This window comes from Theobroma cacao, chromosome 9 (assembly GCF_000208745.1).
Source record: "Theobroma cacao cultivar B97-61/B2 chromosome 9, Criollo_cocoa_genome_V2, whole genome shotgun sequence".
In the NCBI taxonomy this organism is placed as follows: Eukaryota; Viridiplantae; Streptophyta; class Magnoliopsida; order Malvales; family Malvaceae; genus Theobroma; species Theobroma cacao.
In genome coordinates, this window is record NC_030858.1 from 8754926 (window position 1) to 8780955 (window position 26030).

A 26030-nucleotide genomic window follows, 5' to 3' on the forward strand; every position below is an offset into this window, starting at 1 on the left:
CAAGACTCAATGATTTTTTGAGGTAGCGAGGGCAACTAAATATCACGCGTCAAAATTAAATAGGGTGTTGCAACTTGCCCATGACAGACATAATGAATGGACACAAATCAAGCTTTAACCACGACGGGCAAGCCTAGGGTAATCCTGTCCGGACCAACAAATAAGCATGCGCTGCAGCTCTGAGATCCTTAAAGAAAAAGTTTGAGACGTAGGGTCTGGCCCAAAAGAAAGAATGGACCAAAATAGGGTTCGTAAAGACGGGGTTATTAGGTGCATAGGGGCCCGATAATCCATCAGCTCTGAAACGACATCGTTACTTGTCCTACATTTGCGCTTTGAAAGAGTCTTGGTATTTGCCTAATGGGTAGTAGACAGCGAAACAGAAAAAAGGAAAAAATAATTATCGACGATTCTTCCAGAAAACAAAATAAAAAGAGATCGGTTCGGAACTACGGTGAGGTAGAGAGAAAGAGAGAAGCAAAAAATGTCGTCGTTTTTGCAATCATTTCTGGATCCGAAGAAGAGCTGGTTGGCAGCTCTGCACATGAAAGCCCTCTCCACCCGCCTCCGCAAATATGGTTCGCTTTTCCCCAAAACGCTAACCCTAATTTCTTTTTTTTTTTTTAAATTCAATTAAACTTATTGGAGAATTTGCTTAGGCCTTCGCTACGACGATCTTTACGATCCTTACTACGATCTGGATATCAAGGAGGCGTTGAATCGGCTGCCACGTGAGATCGTCGATGCCCGTAACCAACGCCTTAAGCGTGCCATGGACCTCTCTATGAAGCACAAGTATCTCCCCAAAGATCTTCAGGTTTCCACTTTTTCCAGTTTTCAGTTTAGATTTGGAAGAATTGTATTTGAGTACTTAATTTGGGGGGATTTTAGTTGTTTTTCTGTAATTTTAAATAAGATTTGGTCATTATATGTTAGAACAAACCTCGAATGGATCCTATTGTGAATCATATTACCCTTTAAAAGCATATGTCATTGATGTTTTAGCATTTTTTATAATTAAAAAAAATAACACTACACGTGTACTAATATCCTGATATTTTGTGTATGGCTGTAGCCCTGTATGGGATATAAGTAAGATAGAACTCTTGAGTTCTTTTCTAGGATTGGTTGCTACTTATAGTACTTGATTTTTGCTTCCGAAACCAATAGGTAACCATTAAATGTAGAAGGTTAAATTGTTCTGAATTGTTAAATGGAAGTAGCAAAGTGGGAACTAAACTCTGTTTTACCTATAGAGCTCAATCCCTCTAAGGCTAGTAAACAAAGTGGATGCAGAGTGAGGAACTTAAATTTCATTATTTGTATCTATAAGATAAGCAATGTCTATTTTTGGTAAACATCAGTTAATTTCTTTGATTATGTTTATAAGTCTAAACCATGTATTCTTGCCACTCTTTTCACTTTGTAAGAAATGGGGATGGGTAAAAATAGCATTAGTTGATCAGTGTTTTTGATGTGAACATGCATCTTCACTTCATTACTGTACTTTGAGGTCTCATAATTCATTGGATTTTATTGTTCCTTTGCAGGCTATGCAGACACCATTTCGGAGCTATCTTCAAGATATGCTTGCTCTTGTAAGTTCTTAAAACAGTAAAGTTCTGTTGATTAATTGACTGATTTGATTTTGCCTCTTTTTTTGGCTTGGTTATTTCATGTGAATATCGGACATGGGTATGTATTTGACACAGGTGTCTTCAATTTGTTATACGGCTATCTTATAGGAAGGTCATACACTCATGTCCCTACCTTATGAGGTGTCAAATAAATTTCCTGCATGCATACTTTAGAAAAACTGAAGAGTTGGAGATTTGGAGTAACATTCACATGATGTGAACAGTAATCTGTACACTGCAGTAATTAGTATGTTTCTATCTAGTTATGTAGAACAATTTTGCTAGTACTTGGTGTATTCCGACAAATAAATGGATAAAGTAATAGGATTCAAATTTCATATTTTCTATTTTATTATCTAACTAGGGAACTATTGCTCATGCTGCATTTATTGTATTCATTTCCTCCGTTTCACTACCGAGACTAGTTTGTTTCTATAAGACCCTAATTCCTTATAATTATATTTCAGATGATTCTGATTGTTACCACTATATCAAAGTAGAAAGTTTTATAGGGATTGTTGTATCTGATTGAATTCTGTCTTTTTACTTATTGGATTTTAAGAAGATTTCACTTCAATCTTCATATGTTAATCGTCTGGGATGTCAGCAATTGAAATCTTGTTCTACAAGGCCCCAGCTTTATCTGAAAAAACTTTCTAAATTAAGATGGATGGTTATGGTTCATTTTGGTGTCAAAATGCAAGATTCTTTGTAGTTATATTAACTTTTATTAGTTAGCTGGTTTGGGATGAAGTTTATATGATTGGATTGCTGCAATGCTTACCAACCAAGAGGAGTTCATATGGTTGAAAACTTCCAGGTTTCTTGCTAATACTACTATGTGATTGGATTGTTGCAATGTTTACCAATCAAGAGGAAGTACATATGGTTGAGAACTTCTAGGTTGCTTGCTAGTACCGGTTGTTACATGTCCCGTCATATTGTTTATCAATCACAATTTGCAGACACATTGTGTGCTTTTGCTGCACTTTATCTATGATATAAATTAGAATTTTTACCTAGTATGTTCTTTGTGTTAAAAAGAAGCATGACTTGCTTTTAATGTGTAAATCAATGGATAGAGTTTGAGTCTGTGTTAAGATACTTGTCGGTTGGTATCTTGCAGGTGAAGAAGGAGAGAGCAGAGCGTGAAGCTTTAGGAGCTTTACCCCTGTATCAGCGAACCATTCCTTGAGGTTTTAAGAGTCTCCTGTAGCTATTGCCGTTGGAGTTTATCTTCAGAACAGTGATTTGTATGTCGTATCATGCTTTGCTAGCAGATGTGGACATGAATTTTGCCTGTCCTATTGGTTGGTTACACAGTGATCTTTGTCAGTTTTGAATGGAATCACTAATTGGGTTTAATCTGTTTGCAATTCCCTAATAATATGTAAACCAGCGAACTGCATTTTATGCTTGAATGCAAATTTACAATGAAACCTTACTCACATGGAAGGTTTTCTTGTTAGTGGTTAGGTTCATTTTGATTTGTGTGTTGGCCCCTGAACTAACTTGCATTTTTGTGTAGATCTATACCGACCCATCCTAGTTTTGTAGGCAATCGTTGAAGCCCATTGGGCTTTTAGTCCGACAAATAAAGGTAACACTTTTTATCCTATAAACACTTCCCATGGCTAAAATTCAGCACTTAAAGACTGCCTGGAGTGTCTCTCCCTGTGATCCGTATTACTTATAGAAGTGGCCTTTTGAATTTTATATAAGTCCATCATGGTTACTAATCCTATTGTTATTAGTTTTTCCTGCTTAAAAAAGAAAGCCCAGAGGCCGTCGGTATTTAAGGACTGACCTTACCTCAAGCTGATCCATGAGTCTGTGGGCTTCACGCTTTCGTGGCAGACCTAATTCAACGGGCAACCCTCTGCCCGCGAATCTGCTGCTATTATTTTTGTCGAAATTGGTATATCTCCATAAATAAATCTTGGTCTTTCACTCAGGTGTGCTGAAAATAATCTTCATGCTCTCCAAATTGAGCTACTCTGTACCCATAGGAATTAGGATGAGGGAGGGGGATTTTTAATCCTTGGCATCAATCTCTCAAGTATCGTACCGTAGCACTTTCTTTTTGTCCTTCGATAGTTGCAAATGCTTAACTTCCTCATCGCTGTATAATATTTAGTAAAACTTGGTTTTGTTTTTGTTCCCAGGACAAGAGCATTGTTTATATCTTTGCCCAAATCATATGGATTTCTATCCAACATTTAAAGTCCGCAAAAATGTCTCACTTGTTAGGATGTGTCCCAATATTTGCGTCCATTGAAACCCTTAAACCATGTTATCTAGGTACCAGACTTTTAACCATCCTAATTGCCATTGATTATGTTGTCCTGCAGTTGGATCACCAGCATTTAACTCCGTCGTCCTCTGATCGGATCATTCTCAATTCCACGTTACAACAAAGTTGAGCTATAGTTCCCTCAACAATTTACCTTAGCAAACAACAAAATATTAATAAGAAAAAACGAAATAGTAGTATTGACATGAAGAAAACATCAATAAGAATGAAGGGGAAAACTAAAGATTACTGACATATACATTGGGGTTGAAAATTGAGCTTGGTACAGGACTGGGAGAGACACAAAAGCAAGCGCTGACATTTTTGTTAAAACAGTTACTTGCATCACTTAATTGCAACTTATTCTTCACCATACAAATAGCTAGGACTGTTCCTGTTAGGTATGGTTCAAAAATTGTTGATGAAGAGGACAAAAAGTAGAAAGAGATTTTCTCCAAACATGTCAGTGTAATCCAAGTAGAATTAGCCATGTGGAAATGGGTGGTTTTGGTGTCCTCATCTTCTGTCCCCCTTCATCTCTATCCATCTCCCTTTGTTTAAATATTATACAACTCAAGCCTTGCAAGGAAGATTTTCTTTCCGATGGACATTTCCATGTGATTCCATGAGGCCCATGCCTTTAATGCAGGCAGCAACTGCTCTTGTAATAATAAACCATCCTCCGCCTTGTCTTTTTGGATTCATTCTTTAATCAATGGAGATTTTCAAGTCCGGAGTGATTGGTAATTGAATTAAGTCATGAAGAAGGTACGGAGTGTGGGGAGAACCCTGTGAGTGAACGTTCAAATCTTCCCTTCAGGCAGCCATGAGCAAACAGGACAGGGACATCCTAATCCCTGAGACAAGTTCAATGAATGTTGGACGCGTGGGCAGTTAGTGCACCGCCTGATCTGCCCAACATAATCCCTCCTCGTTTAGCCAAATACAGGGTTCAGTTCAATTTTGACATGGGATCAAACTCCAACCCTCGAGCTCGACCGTCGCTGGAGGCAACTCCCTGGGACTTCTAATTTTCTTCCCTAGCAGTGCTAAGTTGCCAGGATTTAGGAGTAAGCTTTTTGGATGCCAAGCCAATTGGGGAGTTGCAATTTTGCACCCAACATGTATTTGATCACAACCCTAGACAAATTAATTGTATAGAGAGTTGCAATTGTGATAAATTACTTCTCAATCACAAAAGAAAGTACAGAGAATTGTGATAATTGCTTTCATCAATCATAATTTTTAATCTCAACAGTCAATCACAATCATAATACTAAATATGGCTCCTAGCTTCTTTTTGGAACTTAATGCATGCCACATGTCAAAAGTTCCATATAAGTTCACTATAAAAAAAAAAGTTTTTACGATAAAATAACCACAGTTGTCGACAGATTTTAAATTTTTATCAATAAAAATATTAAATTTGATAATAATTGGTTGTTTTTGCTTAATGAAATATAAGTATTATTATATTTAAGAATTTAATTCAATTCATAATATGTCTATATCTTTTACTTAAAAAATCAAGTTTGCATTATATATATATATATATATATAATTAGAATATCTATCTAACGATTAAAAAGATTACATTTACAACAATATATGGTAACAATTACTAATTACAGATTAATATATCTATATGTAAACACTTGAATATTTGATTTATTGGTTGGTGCATAATTCCTTACTTAAAAGAGTAGGGTTCGAATCTTTCTTTTTTCAATTATATATATATAACGTCAAAACTACACATTATGATGAATTTAATTGATCATATTTAGGAACATCAATTTGAAAGAGTAGATTTGGGTTTTATTTGTTTTGTAAATTGTGAAAATGAAATGCACATTTACTTATATATTTGATAGAGTATAAGTACAAAATGTATTTCATATTCACAAATTTACAATTAAATGAGGACTTAATAACTTTATTAATTTGAAAATAACATTCATCAAAATCATGTTTACATGTGTGTGTCACATAATTTATATAAAATTTAAAATTCAAATATATTTTTTTTCAAATTCAAGTTACCAAATGCAACTTCAACGGGATAACCAAAATCCTACCATTATAGCATCATAGATGGAAAAATGCCAAGTCTAGCACATTGAAATCGAATGAACTTGGACGTTTTTGTATTTTTTATTTAGTGAAAGCCGAATTCAAGTTTCTAACCAATTTTTTTTTTTTTATGAGTAAGAGATAGATACATACATACATTAATGCTCAAGTCAAATATGCTTAAGTGTGTAACTTCATCGCTCAATGTTAATGCTATACTTAATTGAAAGGATCTATACCTCCCTACGAAATTTGGGATGCATTTAACGAACCTTTCTCACAATAATTATGGATTAAATCAGATTATTGCATTAAAACGATTAAATTCAAAATTTAGAAAAAATATGAAATCGCGTAAAAAATTTTAAATTAGACCTTTAAAAAAAGAAACGCAGTTTATAATTAAGAAAAGAGTGACTAATACTAGCTAACTAAAGATATTCAACAACCTTTCATATGTTATATAGAAAAACCTACAAATTGGTGCAAGCTGATACCTGTCAATGCAAATACAAAGTCCCGGTCTAAAATCAAAGCTCAGTCCATTATTGGAAGCCTGACCCTTTTTTTTTTTTCCTCATTTAAATTGGTTAGTATCCAAATGAAAGCAACACCTGATTAAAGCTAAGCAATTTTAAATTCTTACTGCTTGCTTTAGATCCGACTTGTGATTAGTCAGACTTGGGGGTTTTTCCGTTGGATTGGGAACTCCATTCGTCGGCCTCTGTCAATATCAGCAACTAGAGCTGTTAGCCCCTCAAATTTCGTGGCCACAATCTCAGGGATGCGCTGTTACAACCAATCCAGATTTCCGACACTACTATTCGGGGAGCGAAGACAGCTGCTGGCTACTGTCACTCTCAAACAGGGTTCCAGCACCCCATGCATGCACGAGCTCGTGAACCCTAAAAGCGGATCTTCACATTTTTTCCTTGTCCTGTTCTTCAATCCAGCTTGATATATACAAGTTGCTCTTAAGGCGTTGCCATCATCGTATTCAAGGAAGAGAAATCGACGGATTAAGCCAGCAAAAGACATAGCTAGCTCGATTTGATTGCCACTATGTATATATGTATCTTTGGATTTGGACCCCCTCCCCAGTTAATTTGTTGTCTTCTCTCTTTTTTTTTTCTTCCTTTTTCAAAGCTCCATGGCATACTGTTGATGCTTTTACTATTCTTATATTATCATCATGTTAAAGTATCACTATCAAAAAGACAAAGATGTATGCACCTTTCTTATCCAACCTATCAATTCATTTTTTTTCTTTTTTTTTAACTTAAAAATATAGTTGAATCACCATTCAGAATTCAAGGTTTAATTATAACAGAAAACAGTGTTCATACTTAACATTATTATAATCATTAAAGACACATTATTTGAATCTTAAAAAGGGTAGGATCAGTACTAAGAGGTGATGATTTCAGGCAAAATCATTATTGATAGTGATTGACCGAAGAAGGATTTATATTTATAATTAATAGTTCATGCATGCCATGGTAAAGCAAACAAAGACTATCAAAATATTTTATAGGCACTCATAATTGATGTCTTTGGCAATGAATATAGGTTCATTGTATTTTTAAATGGTGGGAGTTCCAATATTTGTCTCATCTAGCTGGATAAATATATATCAGCTAAGTTCCAATCAGTACCTTTGGATTCACTATGGATATTAATTAATTGTTACAATTTTCATAAAAAGAAAGTTTGAAACTTACTGAAAAAAAATGGTAAGAAAAAGATGTTCATCAAGTCCTCTTGTGTCCATATCAATTTGGACTTTCCACTTTGTAACATCTATAATATATATAAAAGTAAGATGTTTCAATTTCTTTCAATTTTTTTCAATTAAGTCTTTAATTGAATGACAAGTGTCATTCAATTAGAACTCNGTAACATTTATAATATATATAAAAGTAAGATGTTTCAATTTCTTTCAATTTTTTTCAATTAAGTCTTTAATTGAATGACAAGTGTCATTCAATTAGAACTCCCTTTTATTTTTTTGACCTTTCGTTTTTTATTGAATTAATTTTTTTTAATACCTTATGCTAAAAAAAGTTGTTTTTGACATTTGAAGGGTTTTTTTTTGTTTTTTTTAACTTTTATTTATTTTAATAAAAAAAACTTAAAAACAATACTTTTTAACTTTTAATACTTAGAGAATAAATTTATTTAATATTTATCAATTACAATTTAATATTATTTTTATCTATATTCTCTTATTCTATATGAACCTGAATCTATAGTATATAGATACTTTTTTTGTATATAAATGTTTAAATTTCAATAAATATCCATCCAATTCATTATATAAAAGTAGGATAATTGATTGGGTCAATTGATTGACATTTTTCATTCTTAATTAAATTAATTTTTTTTACACCTTATGTCAAAACTACATTGTTTTTTACATTTGAAGGCTTTTTTTTCTTTTTTACTTTTATTTATTTTAGTAAAAAATATTGAAAACAATAATTTCTAACTTTTAATACTTATAAGATAGATTCATTTAATATTTATCAATTGTAATTTAATACTATTTTTTGTTTATATTCTTTTATTCTGCATCAACCTAAATTTATAGTATATAGACATCTCTTTTGTAAATGAATATTTAAATTCTAATAAACATCCATCCAATTCATTGAATAAAATAAAAAAATCAAAAAGGTCCACTCATTTTTCAATATACATGGCACACAGTCATCATTTAATAAATAAATCAATTCAATTTGATAACCTTTAGCCATTCATTTTATATATAAAAGACATATAATACTAGAAATTATTAAGTATTTTATATTTATTTTACAACTGTTTATTTTAACCTGTTAATAGTATATGTTATATACTTTCTCATTTCTTAATAGTTTATTATATATCTAATAATCTTTAATAGGATTATCGTCTTTTTTGGATAAATTCTGTTTTAAATAGGATAACTAATTGGGTCAATTGGTTGTCATTCTCTATTGAATTAATTTTTCTTACACCTTATGTCAAAGCTGATTTTTTTTTTTTTTACGTTTGAAGGGTTTTTTATTTTTATTTATTTCAGTAAAAAAATACTTAAAAATAATAATTTTTAATTTTTAATGTTTAGAATATAGATTCATTTAATATTTATCAATTGTAATTTAATATTATTTTCTGTTTATATCATCTTATTCTGTATGAACTTGAATCCATAGTATTTAGACATCTCTTTTCTACATGAATGTTTAAATTCTAATAAATATTTATCCAATTCATTGAACAAAATAAAAAAATCGAAAAGGTTTATTCATTTCTTAATATACATAGCACATAGTCATCATTGAACAAATAAATCAACTAAATTTGACAACCTTTAGCCATTCATTTTATATATAAAAGATATATTATTAGAAATTAATAACTATTTTATATTGATAGGATCTTTATATTATATGGTTGCCTTATATTGTACAATTGTTTATCTTAATCTGCCAATAGTACATGTTATATACTCTCTTATTTTTTAATATTTTACTATTTCGTAATCATATATGTAGGTATAAGTTTCCAGTAATTGAAATCAGAACAAATCATTCTTTTCAATTAACACCAATTTATTTTTTCCTCTATCAGTAAAAATCGGACATTCATACAGTTCACTAATATAATATTACTTTTTCTACAAACTCTTTTGAAGGTACCAAATTGAAATCTACTATAGCATAATCAATATTTCTTGTGATCTTTTTCGTAGCGTAGCTACGGACACTATTCTAGTATATATAAAACCACAAGTAAAATTCTTATGAAACCTCTATAATTCTTGGTGATAGAACTTTAAATAAATACAAAGAGAAGTAGTCCAATAACAAAAGGGCAGAGCTTCCCCATAGCTTTTTTTTAAAAAAAAATATTAATTTTGTATCTTGCTATTTTTCTTCCTTCAATTGCACCGCCAACGAGGATATAAACCTTGAACAACCAAATCTGGATTCCCAAATTCATACAAGTACAAAAAAAAAAATTTTTTGGTCCCAAGCTACCGAAAGAAGATTAAAATGCCCTTTTGATTAAATTGAAGTAATGGTATAACTTCGCAGTGGTGTAGATCTAAAATTATGACCAGACAAAAAGAGAGAAATTCCAGAGAGAAATTCCAAAAAAGAGAAAGGACAAAAGGACAAAGGCCCCCTTGATTTCCTGCATAAGCTCGGTCGTCCACATGCAGGTGATCACAAGGGGATGAGGCTGAGATTCAGGTCGGCCCATTTTGCTAATTTTTTTTTTCTCCGTATTACGCTTTTATATATTATTATTATTTTTATGTAAAATATGTATATAGTACATAAAAGGGCTATGGGCCCACGTGCTTGTTTCTGCATGGAAGCCCAGAAACAAGCCACGATCCCCCTCGCTTAGAGTTCTAGGGTTTGGAATAGGTCAGCTGGGATTTTCAGATTTTCAGTCTTCCCTCTCTTGCGGGTCCCAACTCCACCATCCTGTAATCAGTTGGCCCCACTGCTCCTCGTGGTATGTTTCTTCTTCTAGTTGCACATCTTGTCCACTACGTCATGCAGGATTGTCTGCTACTTTGTACTGAATTAAAGGGTATTTTTATCATTCAAACATATATATATATAATATAGACTCGAGTATAAAATCTCTCCTTCTCTGTACTAATCAGTCTTTTCTTACCACACCATTTTGAATGACTCATTGTTTCTTCATAGAATCAATTAGGATTATGGGGTTTGACTCCTCTATCATGACTCAATTTTATTACATATAAATAAATTTTCTTTTTTTTCTAAACAAACGGGTGTCACTTGTCAGCAAAATTTGGATTTGATCCTTCATTACGTTTAAATATATCGACTAAAAGGTCATGGAATAATATATTAGCCAGAAGAAGTAAAGAAAAGATTGAAGAGGGTGAGGCGCAATGACAAGGGGAAGGGGGAGGAGCTGTTAGAACGCTTTTGTTATCAAGCGAGCGCAACGCATCATTCTCCCATTCCAGTTCACTCTTATCTTGTGTGAACTCAACTGAAGGGATGACGTCCACCAAACACCAGTGACCTTTGCTTCCTCAAATCATGACATCTGGCCTTTTGCGGATGGATTAATTCATCAGCAGACATTAGCAAATGGAAACCACTTTCAATGGGCCCCTATGCTACTCTCTGCATGAGATAAAATCCAAGCAAAATGTTATAATATACAACCTTTTTGCCCTTTTTCATGATTCCAGAAGACTAGTCCAGCCTTCTGAGAAAAGTAAATCACATGCAATTATCATCAGTTTTTTGAGCCCCGGTTTTCCTTTACATATTCTTTCCACGTTATCGTCAAATTCTATGTAATTATTTCTTGCTGATAATGCAATCTAAACGCATGTCTAATTAAAAAAATCATAATAATTGAAAATTTTATTAAATTGTTTAAAAAATTTAAATAACTTTTTTATTACGTTGAACTAAATTTTTATATTTTTATTTTCAAACAAATAAATTTTTATAACTAATGATTGACTAATTATAATTAATTAAAATATCACTTATTATTTTTTACTCACGTGATCTTGACTTTAAAGGTAAAAATACCTCATGGTCATGTCATAATATTCTATCAGCATAGCACATTATCATTTTATGTCAACGGTGTAACGTCAACGTCACGTAGTATAGAATAATAAGAGGCATTTTTACTAGTAATAATTATTCAATAATTAATTATAAAAATTTATTTTATTTGAAATAAAAGTACATGAGTTTAATAGAAGATAATAAAAAATAAATATTTATTTAACTTTTTTTAAACAATTCAAGGACATTTTTAACTATTATATAAAAAAAATAAAAAGATTTTAGAAATCTTTTGTAATGAGGCACAATATTTCTCTACGGGGCACATGGTATGCTTTGCAGCATAATACAACAAAATCGAATCATGTTAATCACCTGATTAATACACCCCCATATACATGTTGGCAAGAAGTTCGCATTTGACTTTCATAATTCCGTTAATAATATGATTATATAATAAGGCTAATTAATGATTTGGGTTTTAGGTGTATGGTCAAATTAGCTTCATGGTTATAAATGACTAAACTCGTCACCTTCTCAAAAGACTCATTAATTAATTGGCATTACTAATTCATTGTCCATACCATGTGATTTGGCTGTATACCACATTTTTGGGCACTTTTTGGCTATTAAGTTAGCTTTGAAAAACATTCCGTAAAGGGTGTCTACTTAATTAACTCAAATGTTGAATATGAGTATACTTAATTAAATCAATTAATGACAAAGTTGTTAGGTATCGGAAAACATTCCATATCAGGAGCAGATGGTTGTGTAATTATGAGGCTGTGGTCTTCAAAATTTTTGAAAGATTTTATATATTATATATTTAAAATATTAATTCATATCATTAATATAAATATATGATAAAAAAACTAGTAAAAATAAAAAAGTCAAAAAATTATCACTTGATTAATATATTAATTTATCTTGTTTTAGTTTTTTCGATTTCTACAATAATTACAAAAAGAGCTTTTCACAAGATTTCATAACAAAATGATAATAGTTTTTTTATAATTAATTTAATTATTTATATTAAAAAAGATAACACTAGTCTTTTCAGTACATATTAAGAACTTTTTGTTGGTATACATGCCTATAAAGATTCTTTAAATTTTAGATTATTTAGACTTCATGTGGTTGATATTTTTATTTATTATTCATTTTTTACAAAAAAAGTAAAAATATTAATCAAACAGAGTTTTAAAAACGTAATCCATTCTATTTTAAAATTCGAGTAGGTAAGTAACAATTTATCAAAAATCAATGGTTCCACATAAATAGGAAACAAAGTGAACGGGATGATGAATGTATATTTAGTACTATGTTCTAATTAATTAATGACAAAGCAAAACTAATCTAACCATCAACTGACAAAAATGTCCTCGGCATCAAATGAAAGTTTAAGCTCGAGATGTCATGGCCTTGCATGCGTTGCAACAGCTTAGGGAGTGAAACCATGTGACATTGAACAGCTTTTGTCTTTAACCTCCACCAGAGCAACCCAAGGAGCAATTACGTCATCAGAAAAACCCCACGTGAAGATACATTCACGAATGTCAACTTCGTTATTCTGCTCAAATCCAAGGGGTTTCTTATAACTCAGCATGCATATAAGCCCCATTCTCTCCTCTGTTTAGCCCTCAGCAACTTGAAGGTGCATCTCTCTGTTTTGTTTTCTGCATCTCTCTGTTTTGTTTTCTTTCTTTCTCTTAGAAAGTACACTAAGACTTAACAGCAATGCGAGGGGTCATCTTAGTGTCGGTGCTCCTTTGCGCCACCTGCCATCTCGCCCTTTCCGCAACCAATGGCACCGCGGAGAGGAACGGCACTGTGGCAGACGGTAAGAATACTCGTGCATGCATATCTGTTTATATACACGAAAATATGTATATATACACATGTATACTTACCACGAACTTTTAAATTTGTTACTATGGTTCTTAACAGCTTGAGCTTTTCAGAAAAATAGTTTGTCTTTTAGTATGAAATTAGAGCTTTCTTTTTGAAAAAAAAAAAAAATTTCTCTTTTCGTCTCTTCGTTTTTGCTTTGGAGAGAGGTTGTAGTACGGGCTAAGAAACCTTAATGACAACACCATGTTTATGGTTTTTATATTAAATTGCTTGCTTGGTTGATCACCATGTGTTCTGGTTTAAGCAGATGCTCTTAGCTGGTTGCTTTGCTTGGGTCCAAAATCTTCTTCTTAAATGCTTTCAACCTGTTGTTGCTTACGCCTCTTGACCGCCTTTGAGCAGAATTCAGAGGAATATAGGGATGGAAATTGATATTTTTGGTTGGTACAAGAAATCTTATTAAGTTAGTATGCTTAGTTGTTGCATATTAATTTGTCATATATAAAACCACAAGACAATTCCAGCTAGGATTTGAAAGATCAAGCGTAGGTCGAGAATGACCAGTATGACATTACTATTATGATATTTTTGTTCTTTGTGGAGGGTATTTTGAGGTCATTTGGATGTGATGACTCAAAATTCATGACTATGGTCTAGCTACAGGGTTTTCAGGGAAATTTTGCAGAAATCCTCAAAAATAGAAAATCTTTTTACCTAAGCAAGGCCCGGTTTAATCAACCTATTTGATATGTAGTAGCAGATTATTTGGAACGGTCGTGATAAATTCTGGTGATGGACCACGGATCGGCTTGAGCTGGAGTTTGCACATGATGCATGTTAAAATGCAGTATTAGCATCAATGGTTGCAAGCAGTACATAGCTTGTTATAGCCTTATAGTTTACTATTTTTAGCAAACATGCCAAAAGTTTGCTGAACAAGTTTCTGTTTTTTTATTTCCTTTGGTTTTGAATGAAGACATTTTCACTTTCAATATACTGAATACTCACTCAAACATCTTTCTTCTATAACTCTATCTGTTCTTTTGGGGACCACTAAGATTCATGATTGAAGAAACTATAATAAAGTGAGCTCTTGAAGTCTGATTCCATATTCAATTTTGCTGTATAGCAAGCATGGAAGAATGGGAGGTTGGGTTTAATGTTTTGTCTTTCTATGATGATTGAATCCAGGGCTACTAGATAATGGAAACTTTGAGCGCGCCCCAAATGCAACAAACATGAAGGGAACCGTGGTTGTGGGGCGGTACGCAATACCAGGATGGATAAATGAGGGCTTTGTTGAATACATAAAGTCTGGGCAAAAGCAAGGGGACATGTTGCTGGTGGTGCCCGAGGGGGCGTATGCAGTTAGGCTAGGAAACGACGCATCCATCAAGCAGGCTATAAAGGTGATCGTAGGGCTGTACTACTCCATCACATTCAGTGCAGCTCGGACTTGTGCTCAAGAGGAGAGGTTGAACGTCACGGTGGCACCGGATTCCGGTGTGCTGCCTATCCAAACGGTGTATAGCAGCAACGGTTGGGACAGTTATGCATGGGCATTCAAAGCAATAGCTGCTGTAATAGAGTTGATTATTCATAATACAGGAAAGGAGGAAGATCCAGCTTGCGGACCCCTCATTGATGCTGTTGCTATCAAGGCTTTATATCCTCCCAGAGCAACCAACAGTAAGTCTTCTTTTCACCTTGAATTACTGTGTGTCTTAAGTTAGACCTGATTGAAATTTGGTTTTTCACCCGGGGGAATTCACATATATACAAATTTGATAGCGGTCTTTTTCTGCTCATCTTTTTTGTGGGACATGGAGCAACTGGCAAAAGTAAATGTTGTACGTTGTATGGGCTACAATGATGAGGGAGACTGACCAAATTATAGGTCATTCCTGCTGGAGGAATCTATGTTAATGTTAGGAAGTGCTCGGTATACGGCATTTTCAAAACAAAACTTCCCTTCATTTGGTTAATCAGGACTAGTGCATTTAGCACTCTGATTCTGTTAATTGATGTGTAGAAATCCGGTTAGAAACTGTGGTGTAGCTTTCCCCTTTCCTTAAAGCCATCGTTCAGGGTGAAAATAGGATTAACTTTTATGTAATTCACACATCATTAATAACATTAAATTATTTCATGGTGATGTTGCCAAAATGACAGTGGTGAAAATTTGACAGAAGAGGAGCGAAATTTGAATTTGAGATATTGCTATAACAACAACAGTGTGGCCACCGGTTTCAAGTTATGATTCAGCCAGCTGATCAAACAGACAATTCCATCTAGAAACTAGTGCAGTACCTACCACCTCGGTCCCAGTTCAAATGACATTGAATGCTATTCTTTCACTATAAATAAATTAATTTTGGTTTTAACATAGAAATTAATATTAATTAAGACTGTTAGTAATGACGACTAATTTGGCAATTTAATTTTCTATTTCTGCAGAGAACATACTGAAAAATGCAGGTTTCGAAGAAGGTGCGTATATATTCCCCAACACTCCATGGGGTGTCCTAATCCCACCCAACATCGAAGATGATCACTCTCCTCTCCCTGGATGGATGGTCGAATCCCTCAAGGCCGTCAAGTACATCGACTCAGACCATTACTTTGTGCCTCAAGGGCGAAGAGCAGTGGAGCTAGTCGCTGGGAAAGAGAGCGCTATTGCTCAAGTAGCAAGAACCATCATTGGCAAAACATACACACTCTCCTTCTCCGTCGGGGATGCTAACAATTCTTGTGCAGGTTCTATGGTTGTGGAGGCATTCGCTGGCAAAGACACGCTCAAAGTTCCCTACGAGTCAAAGGGCACAGGTGGATTCAAGCGTGCTGTGCTTACATTCAAGGCTGTTTCCACCAGGACAAGAATCATGTTCCTCAGCACCTTTTACACTATGAGGAGTGATGACTTCTCTTCTCTATGCGGCCCTGTCGTTGACGATGTGAAGTTATTGAGTGTCCGTAAACCTTGATCACGATCAACCTCTCTCAAGGCTGTTGATGAAGCAAGTCGGATATGGCCTCGATCCGGATATATCCAATCTTTTGCTATACTACGAATGTTTTCTTTTCCATTTTTGGGCATGGCATGGCATGGCAAATCAAGGGTTTTCGTGTGAGCTTTAGCATATTAATCCAACAAAATAAGAGTATATATATATATATATATATATACTATATCAGGATAGCATACTAGTGTGATTTTATTACGTGTTTATGTATTTTAGCATAATAAATGATAAAAAAATTATTAACTATTCATTTCTGCGTTTTTCTAAATTATATTGATAAAATGATTTTCTAAGTCAAATGTATATTTTAGTTATAACAAATTAGTAAACCATAATATAAGCAATTATGAATTGTGACTGAATAAAGAAAAAAGATTATACAGCACTTGAACATTGGGTTCATTAATTGGCACATAATCTTTACCTTTAGAATAAAATTCAAATCTCTTTTTTCTCAATTAAAAAAAATTACAAATATGTGACAAAACAAGGATCTGAAAATTATGAAATCCGTTAGAAATACACTACTTCTTAAAACATAATTGTAATGAACTAAATCGAAAAGTAATTTTGCAATAAGCCCCATCTCCATCCATTTACACACCAGGAATGACTTTCTTCTCCAAGAAAAAAAAACACACAAACTCTAAAATATTTTTAATCAATATATATATAATGAGGAGAGATGAAGTTACATCGGTGTAAAACTAATCAAGTTTTACACTTTTTTATACCTTCATGTATGATTATACATGTTAATAAATTAACAAATTATTTTTAATGACAGATCCCACTGGAACAAAAAAAAAAAACATGAGAGGGAGAGTGCCAGCGCTGGAATAAGGACCGGGATGGTGGACAGGGCTACCAATCAGGACATCAAAGGGAGGACTGGAAGGCTATGCTTCACACCGTTTATGTCAATGACCTCAGTATAAGGCTCATCTGGAAAGCTGTATATGAGGTTTTCAGCTAATTCGGTAAGGTCATGGAAGTGTACATCCAAGTTCAAAAGGGAAGAAGACAGGTGAAGGATTATGCCTCTGCATTCATTAGATACAAGGAGCTAGCTGAAATGAATGCTGCTACACTGAGAGGGAATAACAGGGTAATCCACAGTAGATGTATTGTGGTGAAAAGAGCTAGCTTGGCAGGATTGGTAGTCAGAATAGCTCTCAGGTGAGAAGGGGCATGGAAAGAGAAGGAGCTAGAGACAAACGTTACTCTTTCTACAAGGAGGTGCTAGCTAGTTATACATGGATGCTTAACAGCCGGCAATGGTGAGAACATGCCAAAAAGAGTAGCAAATGTGGTACTCCCAACTGCCAACAGAACGACTTGAAAGGTGACAGTGATGGGCAGTGTGAAGTAAGTGGTCATGAGGGGAAGCAGCTGACCTTCAACAGGACCTTACCTCAAGCGGATATGGACAGGCTAAATCGGTCTGTAATGGAGGCTACACAAAAGTGTAAATTATGAGATGGGTACAAGAGGCACTAGTGCGTAAAGAAATACTGGCAGGGGGCCTCAATGTGGCTCTGATTTCTGTTAATGAAGGGGAAATGGTGGAGTTACTGAAGAACTATAAGGAGGTTTTTGTTGAAAGATTTGAATGTTTGTACCCAAAAGAGAAGCCACTGCAAAACTCAACAAAACTATACATTGCCAACTCCAATTGCATTTCCAGCCAGTCCGGAACCCCCACACTATCATGCATCCATAGCCACCATAAACCAAAGGTAACTTTCTCTCTGCATCCTCAAATGCATGGCAGTCCAACATGCCTTGTCTCTTTGCAGCTGACAGCTATTTCTCAATACTTTCCCAGCTGGATTGAAACATGGAACGCTTTGAAGCAATAATTTGCCGGTTATTTAAGCACAAGAAACTCCAGAAAGAGAAGTTTGCCCCTTAGCTTTTCCATTTATAAGAATATCATAAGTAGCGGCATCAGGTACGAGACCTCTATCAAGCATTTCATTATGCAATCTCAAAGCCTCTTCTAAATTCCCTTCCTTGAACTGTCCAGCAATCAAAGTATTATAAATAAGAACACTAGGAGTCATACCCTTTCTGTCCATCTCTTCTAAAATCTTGCGAGCATTCTCAAGCTGTCCTTTATTACAAAGACCATTTAGCAGAACAGTATAAGTGATTATATCAGGCTCAATGCCCTTGGCAAGCATCTCTGAGTAAAGATCAAATGCAAAGAGTAATTTACCCTCTCTCAACAATCCATCAATCAGTGTAGTGTATGTTTGCAGATCACAAAGAATTCCCTCATTTATCATTTTCTTGTGCAAGTCAAGAGCAGCTTCCATGTTATTTACATTCCTAAACCCACGAATCATGCTGTTATAAACAATCACATTGGGAGATAACCCAACTTGTTGGAGTTCAGAGAAAAGCTCACATGCTCTGTCCATGTCTTGCTTCTTGCAAAACCCATCAATGAGGGCACTGAAAGCAGGAACATCCAATCGAAGACCCTTGCTTTTCATCTCATATTGCATTTTCAGCGCAAGATCAATGTTATGGCTTTTGCAAAACCCATTAATCAAGGTGGTGTAGGTGACAACATTGGGAGAAAGCCCACTTTCACACATTTCTCTGTAAACTGCCAAAGCAGAGTTCATGGCACCCTCCTTAACAAACCCATTAATAATGCTATTGTATGTCAAACATATAGGGATAAAACCCTTATCAACAAACTTCTTCAGCATATCCCTTGCCTCAGATGTACGACCAACTTTGGCCAAACCATTAATGATTATGTTGAATGTGAAGTCTGAGGGAGTAATATTCACGCCCACCATTTCATCAAAAACATCTAAGGCCTGTTCAGCATTACCTTTTTTGAAATGCCCATCCATTAATATGGTATACGTGATGACAGTAGGTTTAATGCCCCGTTCAAGCATCTCTGAAAAGACAGTATGTGCCATATCCATATTCCCTGCTCTACAGTGGGCAAGTATCATGTTATTGTAAGAAGCATAAGTAGGTACCACGCCATTATCCTCCATTCTCTGCCATAAACTGTGAGCTTCATTTACCTTACCATCATTACAGAAATGGTATAAGAGAACATTATATGTAAAAACATTGGCAATGCCAGACTCAACTGCCTCATCAAACAAATTGGATGCCTCTTTCAATGAGCAAGCTTCTAAGAATCCACGAATCAAGGAATTCACATTAAAAACGGTAGGTTGAATATCCATGAGTTTCATTTCTGTATAAAGCTCATATGCCTTTTTCACATTCTGCTTCCTACAACACCATTCAATCAGAACTGCATAGGTAACCTTGTTAGGAGTTAGCCCATCCTCCTTAATCTTATTAAACAGATATAAAGCACTACCAATATCACCTTGCTTGCAATATCCCTTCATTAAGCTAGTAGCAACCACCAAATTCAACTGCTTCCCACAACTCAACATCTCATCTTTGAGCCTCAACGCCTCTGCCAAATTTCCCTGCTTCACAAATGCCCCAATAACAGTTGTAAACGTACCCTCAGAAGGAACCCATCCCCTATCCCTCATTTCCCTCAATAACCCTCCAGCCATATTCAAATCAGGTTTCTGGCAAGAAGCCTGAATAGCAATACTATAAACTGCAGCATCAAGTTCCGTCCCTCTAGCCTTAGCCTCCTTGAAAAACTCCTCTGCTTCCCAACGCTTCCCATCTTTCAAAAATGCACGCATCATCAAAAGAACTGTAACACGATCACCTCTAACTCCTATGGAAACCATCTTATCATACAACTCCCTAGCTTTATCGATCAAATTCCCCCTAACCAATGCTGTTAAAAGAATATTCATAAAGGGTAACATAGGAACTATATCATGCTCAATCATTCCATTGAAACAATCCACAGCATCATCAATCCTAACTCTAACATAACTATTCAACAAGTAATTAAAAACCCGCGAATCCAACTCAAAATCAAACCTTTTCGCTATATCGATCAAGTGATCTAAAAAAACAATAGGGGTAGGTCCTGAATCGCCTGCAACAAATCTATTAAGCAAATATTTAACTTGTTTATTAGTCTGTTGGGATCCTACCAAAATGTGAAGCAGAACGCAAAACACATCGATGCTTCGGACAAAACCCCGCTTATTTTCGACAAAACGGAAGTACTTCAAAGCCGATTCCGGATTGTTTCTGTGGATCAGAAGAGTGTTGATAACATGGGTTCGGGTCAAGCTTGTATCTTGTGTTAAGGATGGTGTTAAACGGGGGTCTTTGGGTGTGGGCGGGATAAGGCTTCCGGGACTGTCGGAATCTGAAATGGATTTACTCGGACAGTGGGAATCTGAGGTGACTTTCTCAAGAAAATTAGTGTTTGGGTTGGGATTCCCGGGAAGTGGTGTTTGTGGGTTAGAGCAGAGGTATTTGGGGCTTGGAAAAGAACGGAGAAGAAAAGGTGAGATGGATGAAGAATTTTTCAGTGGAGCCCTCATTTCGCTCTGGGTTTTGCCTTCGCTCGGCAGAGAAGAGAGGCAGAGCTCGTGTCAAAACCCTTGAGAGGTTAAACCCTGAATTTGAATCGGAAGTGAAAAGTGAAAAACAAGGGGAGAAACTATGGATTGAGCTGGGCTCTTTCTAGTTTATGGCGTCGGCTTTCGGAATTGGGTCAGATACGTCAATGTGAATTGGCTTCGTTTTGACCAGCAAATGGTGGGCCGAAGTTAGTTTTGGTGAGTAGACAAAAATGGCCCCAAATAACGATTCTAGGGAATTTACCCTAAATTGTTGCAGGATCAGGGATTTGAACCAAACCCTTCTCAAGCCGGAGAAAAGAAATTAAAGACTAGTTGAGATCATTTGGGTAAATAAAGAGGTGAATGTATTCTCCTGTTTGAAGAGTATGGGTGTAATTGTGATGCCACCGCAGGGATAATAGATTAATAGTGGTAAGGTGGTGGCATCAATATCCATTAAATGTGCTTAACTAGCAGTGAGCTATATATGGGATCTCCCATATTTCCTTCTTCCATAATCCATATGGTATTGTACCTGCTACGCTGTCTACTTCTCCTCATCTAGTTCAGAGTTATTTTGTCATGCAAAGGATGCTGCAAAAGTGACCTCAAGGCATAGAGATTGTGAATACATAAATAATAGCTCCCCATGCATTCAGTGAATTATTTCTTTGAATAATGACAACTATGAACACTTGCACAAGGAACATACCTATTAACTTTAAGAAATTATAAATTTAAGCTTCAAACAAGTTTATTCGAGGAAACAAAATCTAGTATTGTGCAAAGCATGGGTCACAACAACCTAATGACTATACAAGTTTAGGCTTCATTCATAATTGTGCAAAGCACTGGATCATTCAGGAATGGATTATAATTCTTCATTGACCTTTAGAAAATAGATAGAAACTTGCAGAACTGCTGTTTCATTTACGAGATGACTCAGAAATGTTTACTGAACAACAATAAGTAGCACTTGTTTGCTTATAAACATGCCATGGCAAGTTCTTGCTGGCAAGTTTAAAATTACCTACCATCTATTAAGCCTACATCATTCTACATACAATAAAAAATACAAAAGCTTTTCATCCCTCTAGATATGATGGTTATAATACAATTTCTACATTCCCTTGGACAGACCTCCCTCAGCTAACTTGCCAATTAATTTCCTAAGGGGAACAAATCAGATACAAATAGGACCCACTCAGTCATCAGCTACTAGATTTTCAGACTGGATCTAAGTGGAGCCACAATGCCCTGGCTTAAGAACTTCAGACACTCACCCTTGCAGGGAAAAATGATCTGCATCTGGTGAATGGAGCTCTTCAGCTGAAAATCAGCATGGTTGGGCAAACAGATACTGGAGTAAGGGAGCAACAACAGCTGCACTTAGACTATTTCCCAGCATTGCATAACTACATCAAAAGAAAACAGATAACTCCAATTTGTCAAAACAATACATACATTATCCACAGCAACATTCTTAAAAAGTTAAATACAGTAAAATTTAGTTCAATGAGGAGAAAAACAGTCCTCAAGGATAACATCATACCGCTGTCTAAGGCTTATGTGCTTTGGAAACTGAAAATCCTCTGGAAAAGAATGCAAATTGGCAACCTAAACATTGTAAAAGGAAACTAGTTAGAATTTCTAAAATCTTTTGTAAATGAGAAAATAAAACCAGGGAAATCAATAGATACATCAAAACACACATACCTCCCTTGGTGTAAAATATCTAAGGCACTGCTCCTTTAACGAAGTAGCTTTCCCCTTTCTCTTTGGCTGCACATTGCCCATTCATAAATGTCATGCAAAAAAAGGGCAACACCAAGATAATGTTAAGATTTGCATTAAAGGTAACTGCACGGCAAATAAGATAAGAAACTGCCCTGATGTCTACAATTGTTGGGTCCGCTAATTACATTGAATATTTAGAAGTATATAAAGCAGTTGAGCATGAGCTTTGTATCATCTGATAAGCTGGACATATAGCCTCAACTTTAAGTATACAATGATAGATGTCAGCATTCTAAGAAGGAAACTCTACCTGAACTGTTGCCAAGAGGGAGCCAGTACCTTTCACATATCGATAATAGCTTTTCGTAAAACAACAGCATCGTTTCGAATCCGGGTAGACAATATCTAAATTTCATTAAGGATTACTTTAAGAAGAAAGAGATGATGCTCAGTAAATGCGTTAGAGTTCAAGTGGGCATCAATAAAAATTAAACAATATCGAAAAGATACCCATAGCACTTCCCCACCTCTCAATTAGACTTAATGGAACTACAAACTGATCTATAGAGCTGAAATCAAATGCATCTCCTCCAACAAATTCCTCAGAAGTTTCCAAACCATTTGCAGAAACATCAGTAGTCCCGAAAGAACAGGTCTCCACGTCTACTTGATCACTTGAAGAAGTAAATTCAAGAAACTTCTCTATTGGTTGGCAAGACTCGATCAACTTATCCCAGTTCTCTTGTGATTGATCGTATTCACCAATCACCATGTTCTCATCATTACCAAATAACGGGCTTGGAGACCAAAGAAGCTGGTTATTGAACAGTTGGCACTGAAAAGATAAGGGCTTTCTTTTTGCCTGCAGAAATAAACCAGAAATTACACTAAATTCTTAAGACTAAAAAATTAAAAACTTATCACACCAAAAAAGAAAGAAAGAAAAAAAGAAGATAAAAGGAAACCTAAAGACTTCTCAAGTTTCTAGATAAAAAACCCAAGTTTCTATCAACTATTAATTGGCACCACCTATTAGAACTTGTACAACAGTTCACACAATTTATTACCCATATCAGACTTCTCTCAAAATACTTGTCCTTGGTTTCAGATCTAAGCACACTTACAGATTTATATGCAGGAATATTCAAGTTACGAACAAATTGGCCAATACAAAATAACTGAAGTACTGAACTAAGCTCAAACATGAGTCAAATGAGCTCAATTTGCTTATTGAATTGTGCCATGCTGATATTTGCTGAAAACTTAAGCTATTGAATGGCTGATAGAATATTCTAAATATAAGATATAAATATATATATCTAGAGAGAGAGAGAGAGAGAGACCAAGCAAAAGTAACGTGGCCTAGAATAGGGAACACCAAATTGAAGTGGGCTCAATATAAACTCCTGTGTAACAAAATCAGATTTTGCCAATATTTCAACCATTTTTGCACGAGTATCTGAAGTCTGCAACATTTCCAGAGTGAGAGAGATCAGAAAGTGGAGAAGCAAGTAAAAGACCTCAAATTACAAATTTGGATCATGTCGCAAATGCGTTCTCAAGAACCATACCTCAAATCCAACAACATTTTCCACAAATAGCATAACTGGAGGTTTTAACATGCGTGTTATAAGTTCAAGAATATTAAGAAATGAAAATGCCCGAGCATCAGCAGAGTGTTTTTGAAGACCTAACAAAAAAATAAAAGGGGTTTCCCATGTTCACAGTGCTAATTATCAACTAATCAAAATAATCTATTTAAAGTGTAGTAAGCAACATTAGCAAGCTTCACCTTGTCTAGTGTAGGGTTGGCAAGGAGGGGAAAGAAGCCACACGTGTGCCTTATAGCTGTCAAGATCAGCATCAGTTAGGCTCTGAATGTTTCCCTGTCCCAACCACAATGTTCAGCATAACATAAACAGGTAAAAAAGTAGGAACTTCCATTGTTTGAGTAGCCTAAGACCAAAGCATGGAAACCGAATATGAAAATTTACAGTCAACTATAACCAGAACACAGTGAAAAGGACAAAACTAGATCGATTTTAAAAGAACAACAAGGGAATTTCAAATAAAAAATCATAATTCATAAATATATAAAATCAAGCAAGAAGACCCATCGAGAGGACCTGATAAGGGCGGTGACCGAAATTGTGTTGGTAAACATCATTAGCTCTATCGTTAATATCAAAGGCTTCGACTACTTGAGCGTTGACACCAGCTTTCATTAGCGAATACCTCTAAAACAAAAGTAAATATCTCACTCGCACCCATCAAGTACTAATTCAAAGAACAGAAAAACGATTTAGAATTTTGGGGGTTTTAGGAGGGGTTTTAAGAGATACCAACCATGCCGCCAATGCCGCTGTAGAATTCTAATACTCGCCATGGCTCCTCTGCCCCTCTGCATATACTTTCCGCCATTTCTCTTTCTTCCCCAACACCGCCGCTTTTCTTGTTGGCTTTTTTGGTTTTTTTTTTAAGCTTCCAATCCAAAGTTCGGAGGGGAATTATCAAGGGTGTAACCGTTGGTCAAATATGAGCATGAGATGAAATAACGCAAACGTAACGTCAGGTGTAGTGTATTGTCTAAGATAATTCCCCTCAAGTGTATTAGATTTATATTACTAGGACCATTTTTCAATGACAGTATAAAAATGTCAATGTTCATCAACTATATAAGATATCTAAAATATTTTTTACTATTAAAAATATTATATATAAATAATAAAATAATTAAAACTATATGTATAAAACAAAATTTTCATCCTACAAATATTTATCGTACATAATAAAATTATCTCACATAAACAATTAAAATTACCTTGTCTAATCCTTCCATATGTATCACTTGCTCATAAAGGAGGACAACATCAATTTTGCCATCACTTTTTTTTTATTTATGAAAAAGAAAATCTCCCTCAATCTTTCTAACATTTTGTCAACTTCAATACCGGCATTGTGCAATCTTTTGCAATGAGATTGTGATAATGAAGTTCTAATTGATGAAGATGCTTGCCTCCCCTCTAACATATTCATTAACTTTATTTTCTAAGTGTATGGGCATTTTATTAGTTTCAATTGTTCTCTTCTAACTCTATATCGGCAAAAAATTTTGTGAAATTCCCAATTGTTATATTTTTTTCAACAACCAATATCATTTCATTATACATGTTAATTTTCTTGTTGATGAAAAGTATATACCCTTTTTTTCTAAGTTGGAAGAATCTCTTAAGGCCAGCTACCCTAAGGTTCATATTTAAAATGTATCTATTTCAATTTATTAACAATTATTTTCTAACATATAATATGAAAATATTAATGTTATAATTCAATAAGATATATGTACATATTGTCAC

The 26030-nt window shown here is 34.8% G+C and overlaps 4 protein-coding genes across 5 annotated transcripts; 2 read left to right on the forward strand and 2 right to left on the reverse strand.

Moving 5' to 3' along the window:
* LOC18588977 (cytochrome b-c1 complex subunit 7-2) lies at positions 348-3105 on the forward strand. 2 transcript variants are annotated; one of them, XM_018127850.1, is made up of 4 exons: positions 348-578; positions 660-817; positions 1551-1598; positions 1713-2120. In XM_018127850.1, exons 1-4 carry the CDS (start codon positions 485-487, stop codon positions 1743-1745), a joined length of 333 nt encoding a protein of 110 aa, XP_017983339.1. In that variant the 5' UTR covers positions 348-484; the 3' UTR covers positions 1746-2120. The 2 variants fall into 2 exon arrangements, with proteins under 2 accessions (XP_017983339.1, XP_017983338.1); XM_018127849.1 differs by lacking the exon at positions 1713-2120 and adding an exon at positions 2764-3105 and having other exon boundaries at positions 349-578.
* On the forward strand, positions 13192-16694 carry LOC18588979. The gene is made up of 3 exons (XM_007013752.2): positions 13192-13410; positions 14613-15110; positions 15879-16694. Exons 1-3 carry the CDS (start codon positions 13308-13310, stop codon positions 16403-16405), a joined length of 1128 nt encoding a protein of 375 aa, XP_007013814.1. The 5' UTR covers positions 13192-13307; the 3' UTR covers positions 16406-16694.
* Positions 17136-21491, reverse strand: LOC108663474 (pentatricopeptide repeat-containing protein At3g54980, mitochondrial-like). The gene has a single exon (XM_018127797.1). It carries the CDS (start codon positions 20914-20916, stop codon positions 18319-18321), a length of 2598 nt encoding a protein of 865 aa, XP_017983286.1. The 5' UTR covers positions 20917-21491; the 3' UTR covers positions 17136-18318.
* Positions 21837-25247, reverse strand: LOC18588980 (DNA (cytosine-5)-methyltransferase). Its single transcript, XM_018127825.1, has 10 exons — positions 25021-25247; positions 24801-24911; positions 24467-24560; positions 24246-24364; positions 24018-24140; positions 23185-23536; positions 22985-23079; positions 22654-22719; positions 22490-22554; positions 21837-22352 (listed from the first exon to the last, which is right to left on the reverse strand). The coding sequence occupies exons 1-10, from the start codon at positions 25093-25095 to the stop codon at positions 22274-22276; spliced, it is 1179 nt and encodes a 392-aa protein (XP_017983314.1). The 5' UTR covers positions 25096-25247; the 3' UTR covers positions 21837-22273.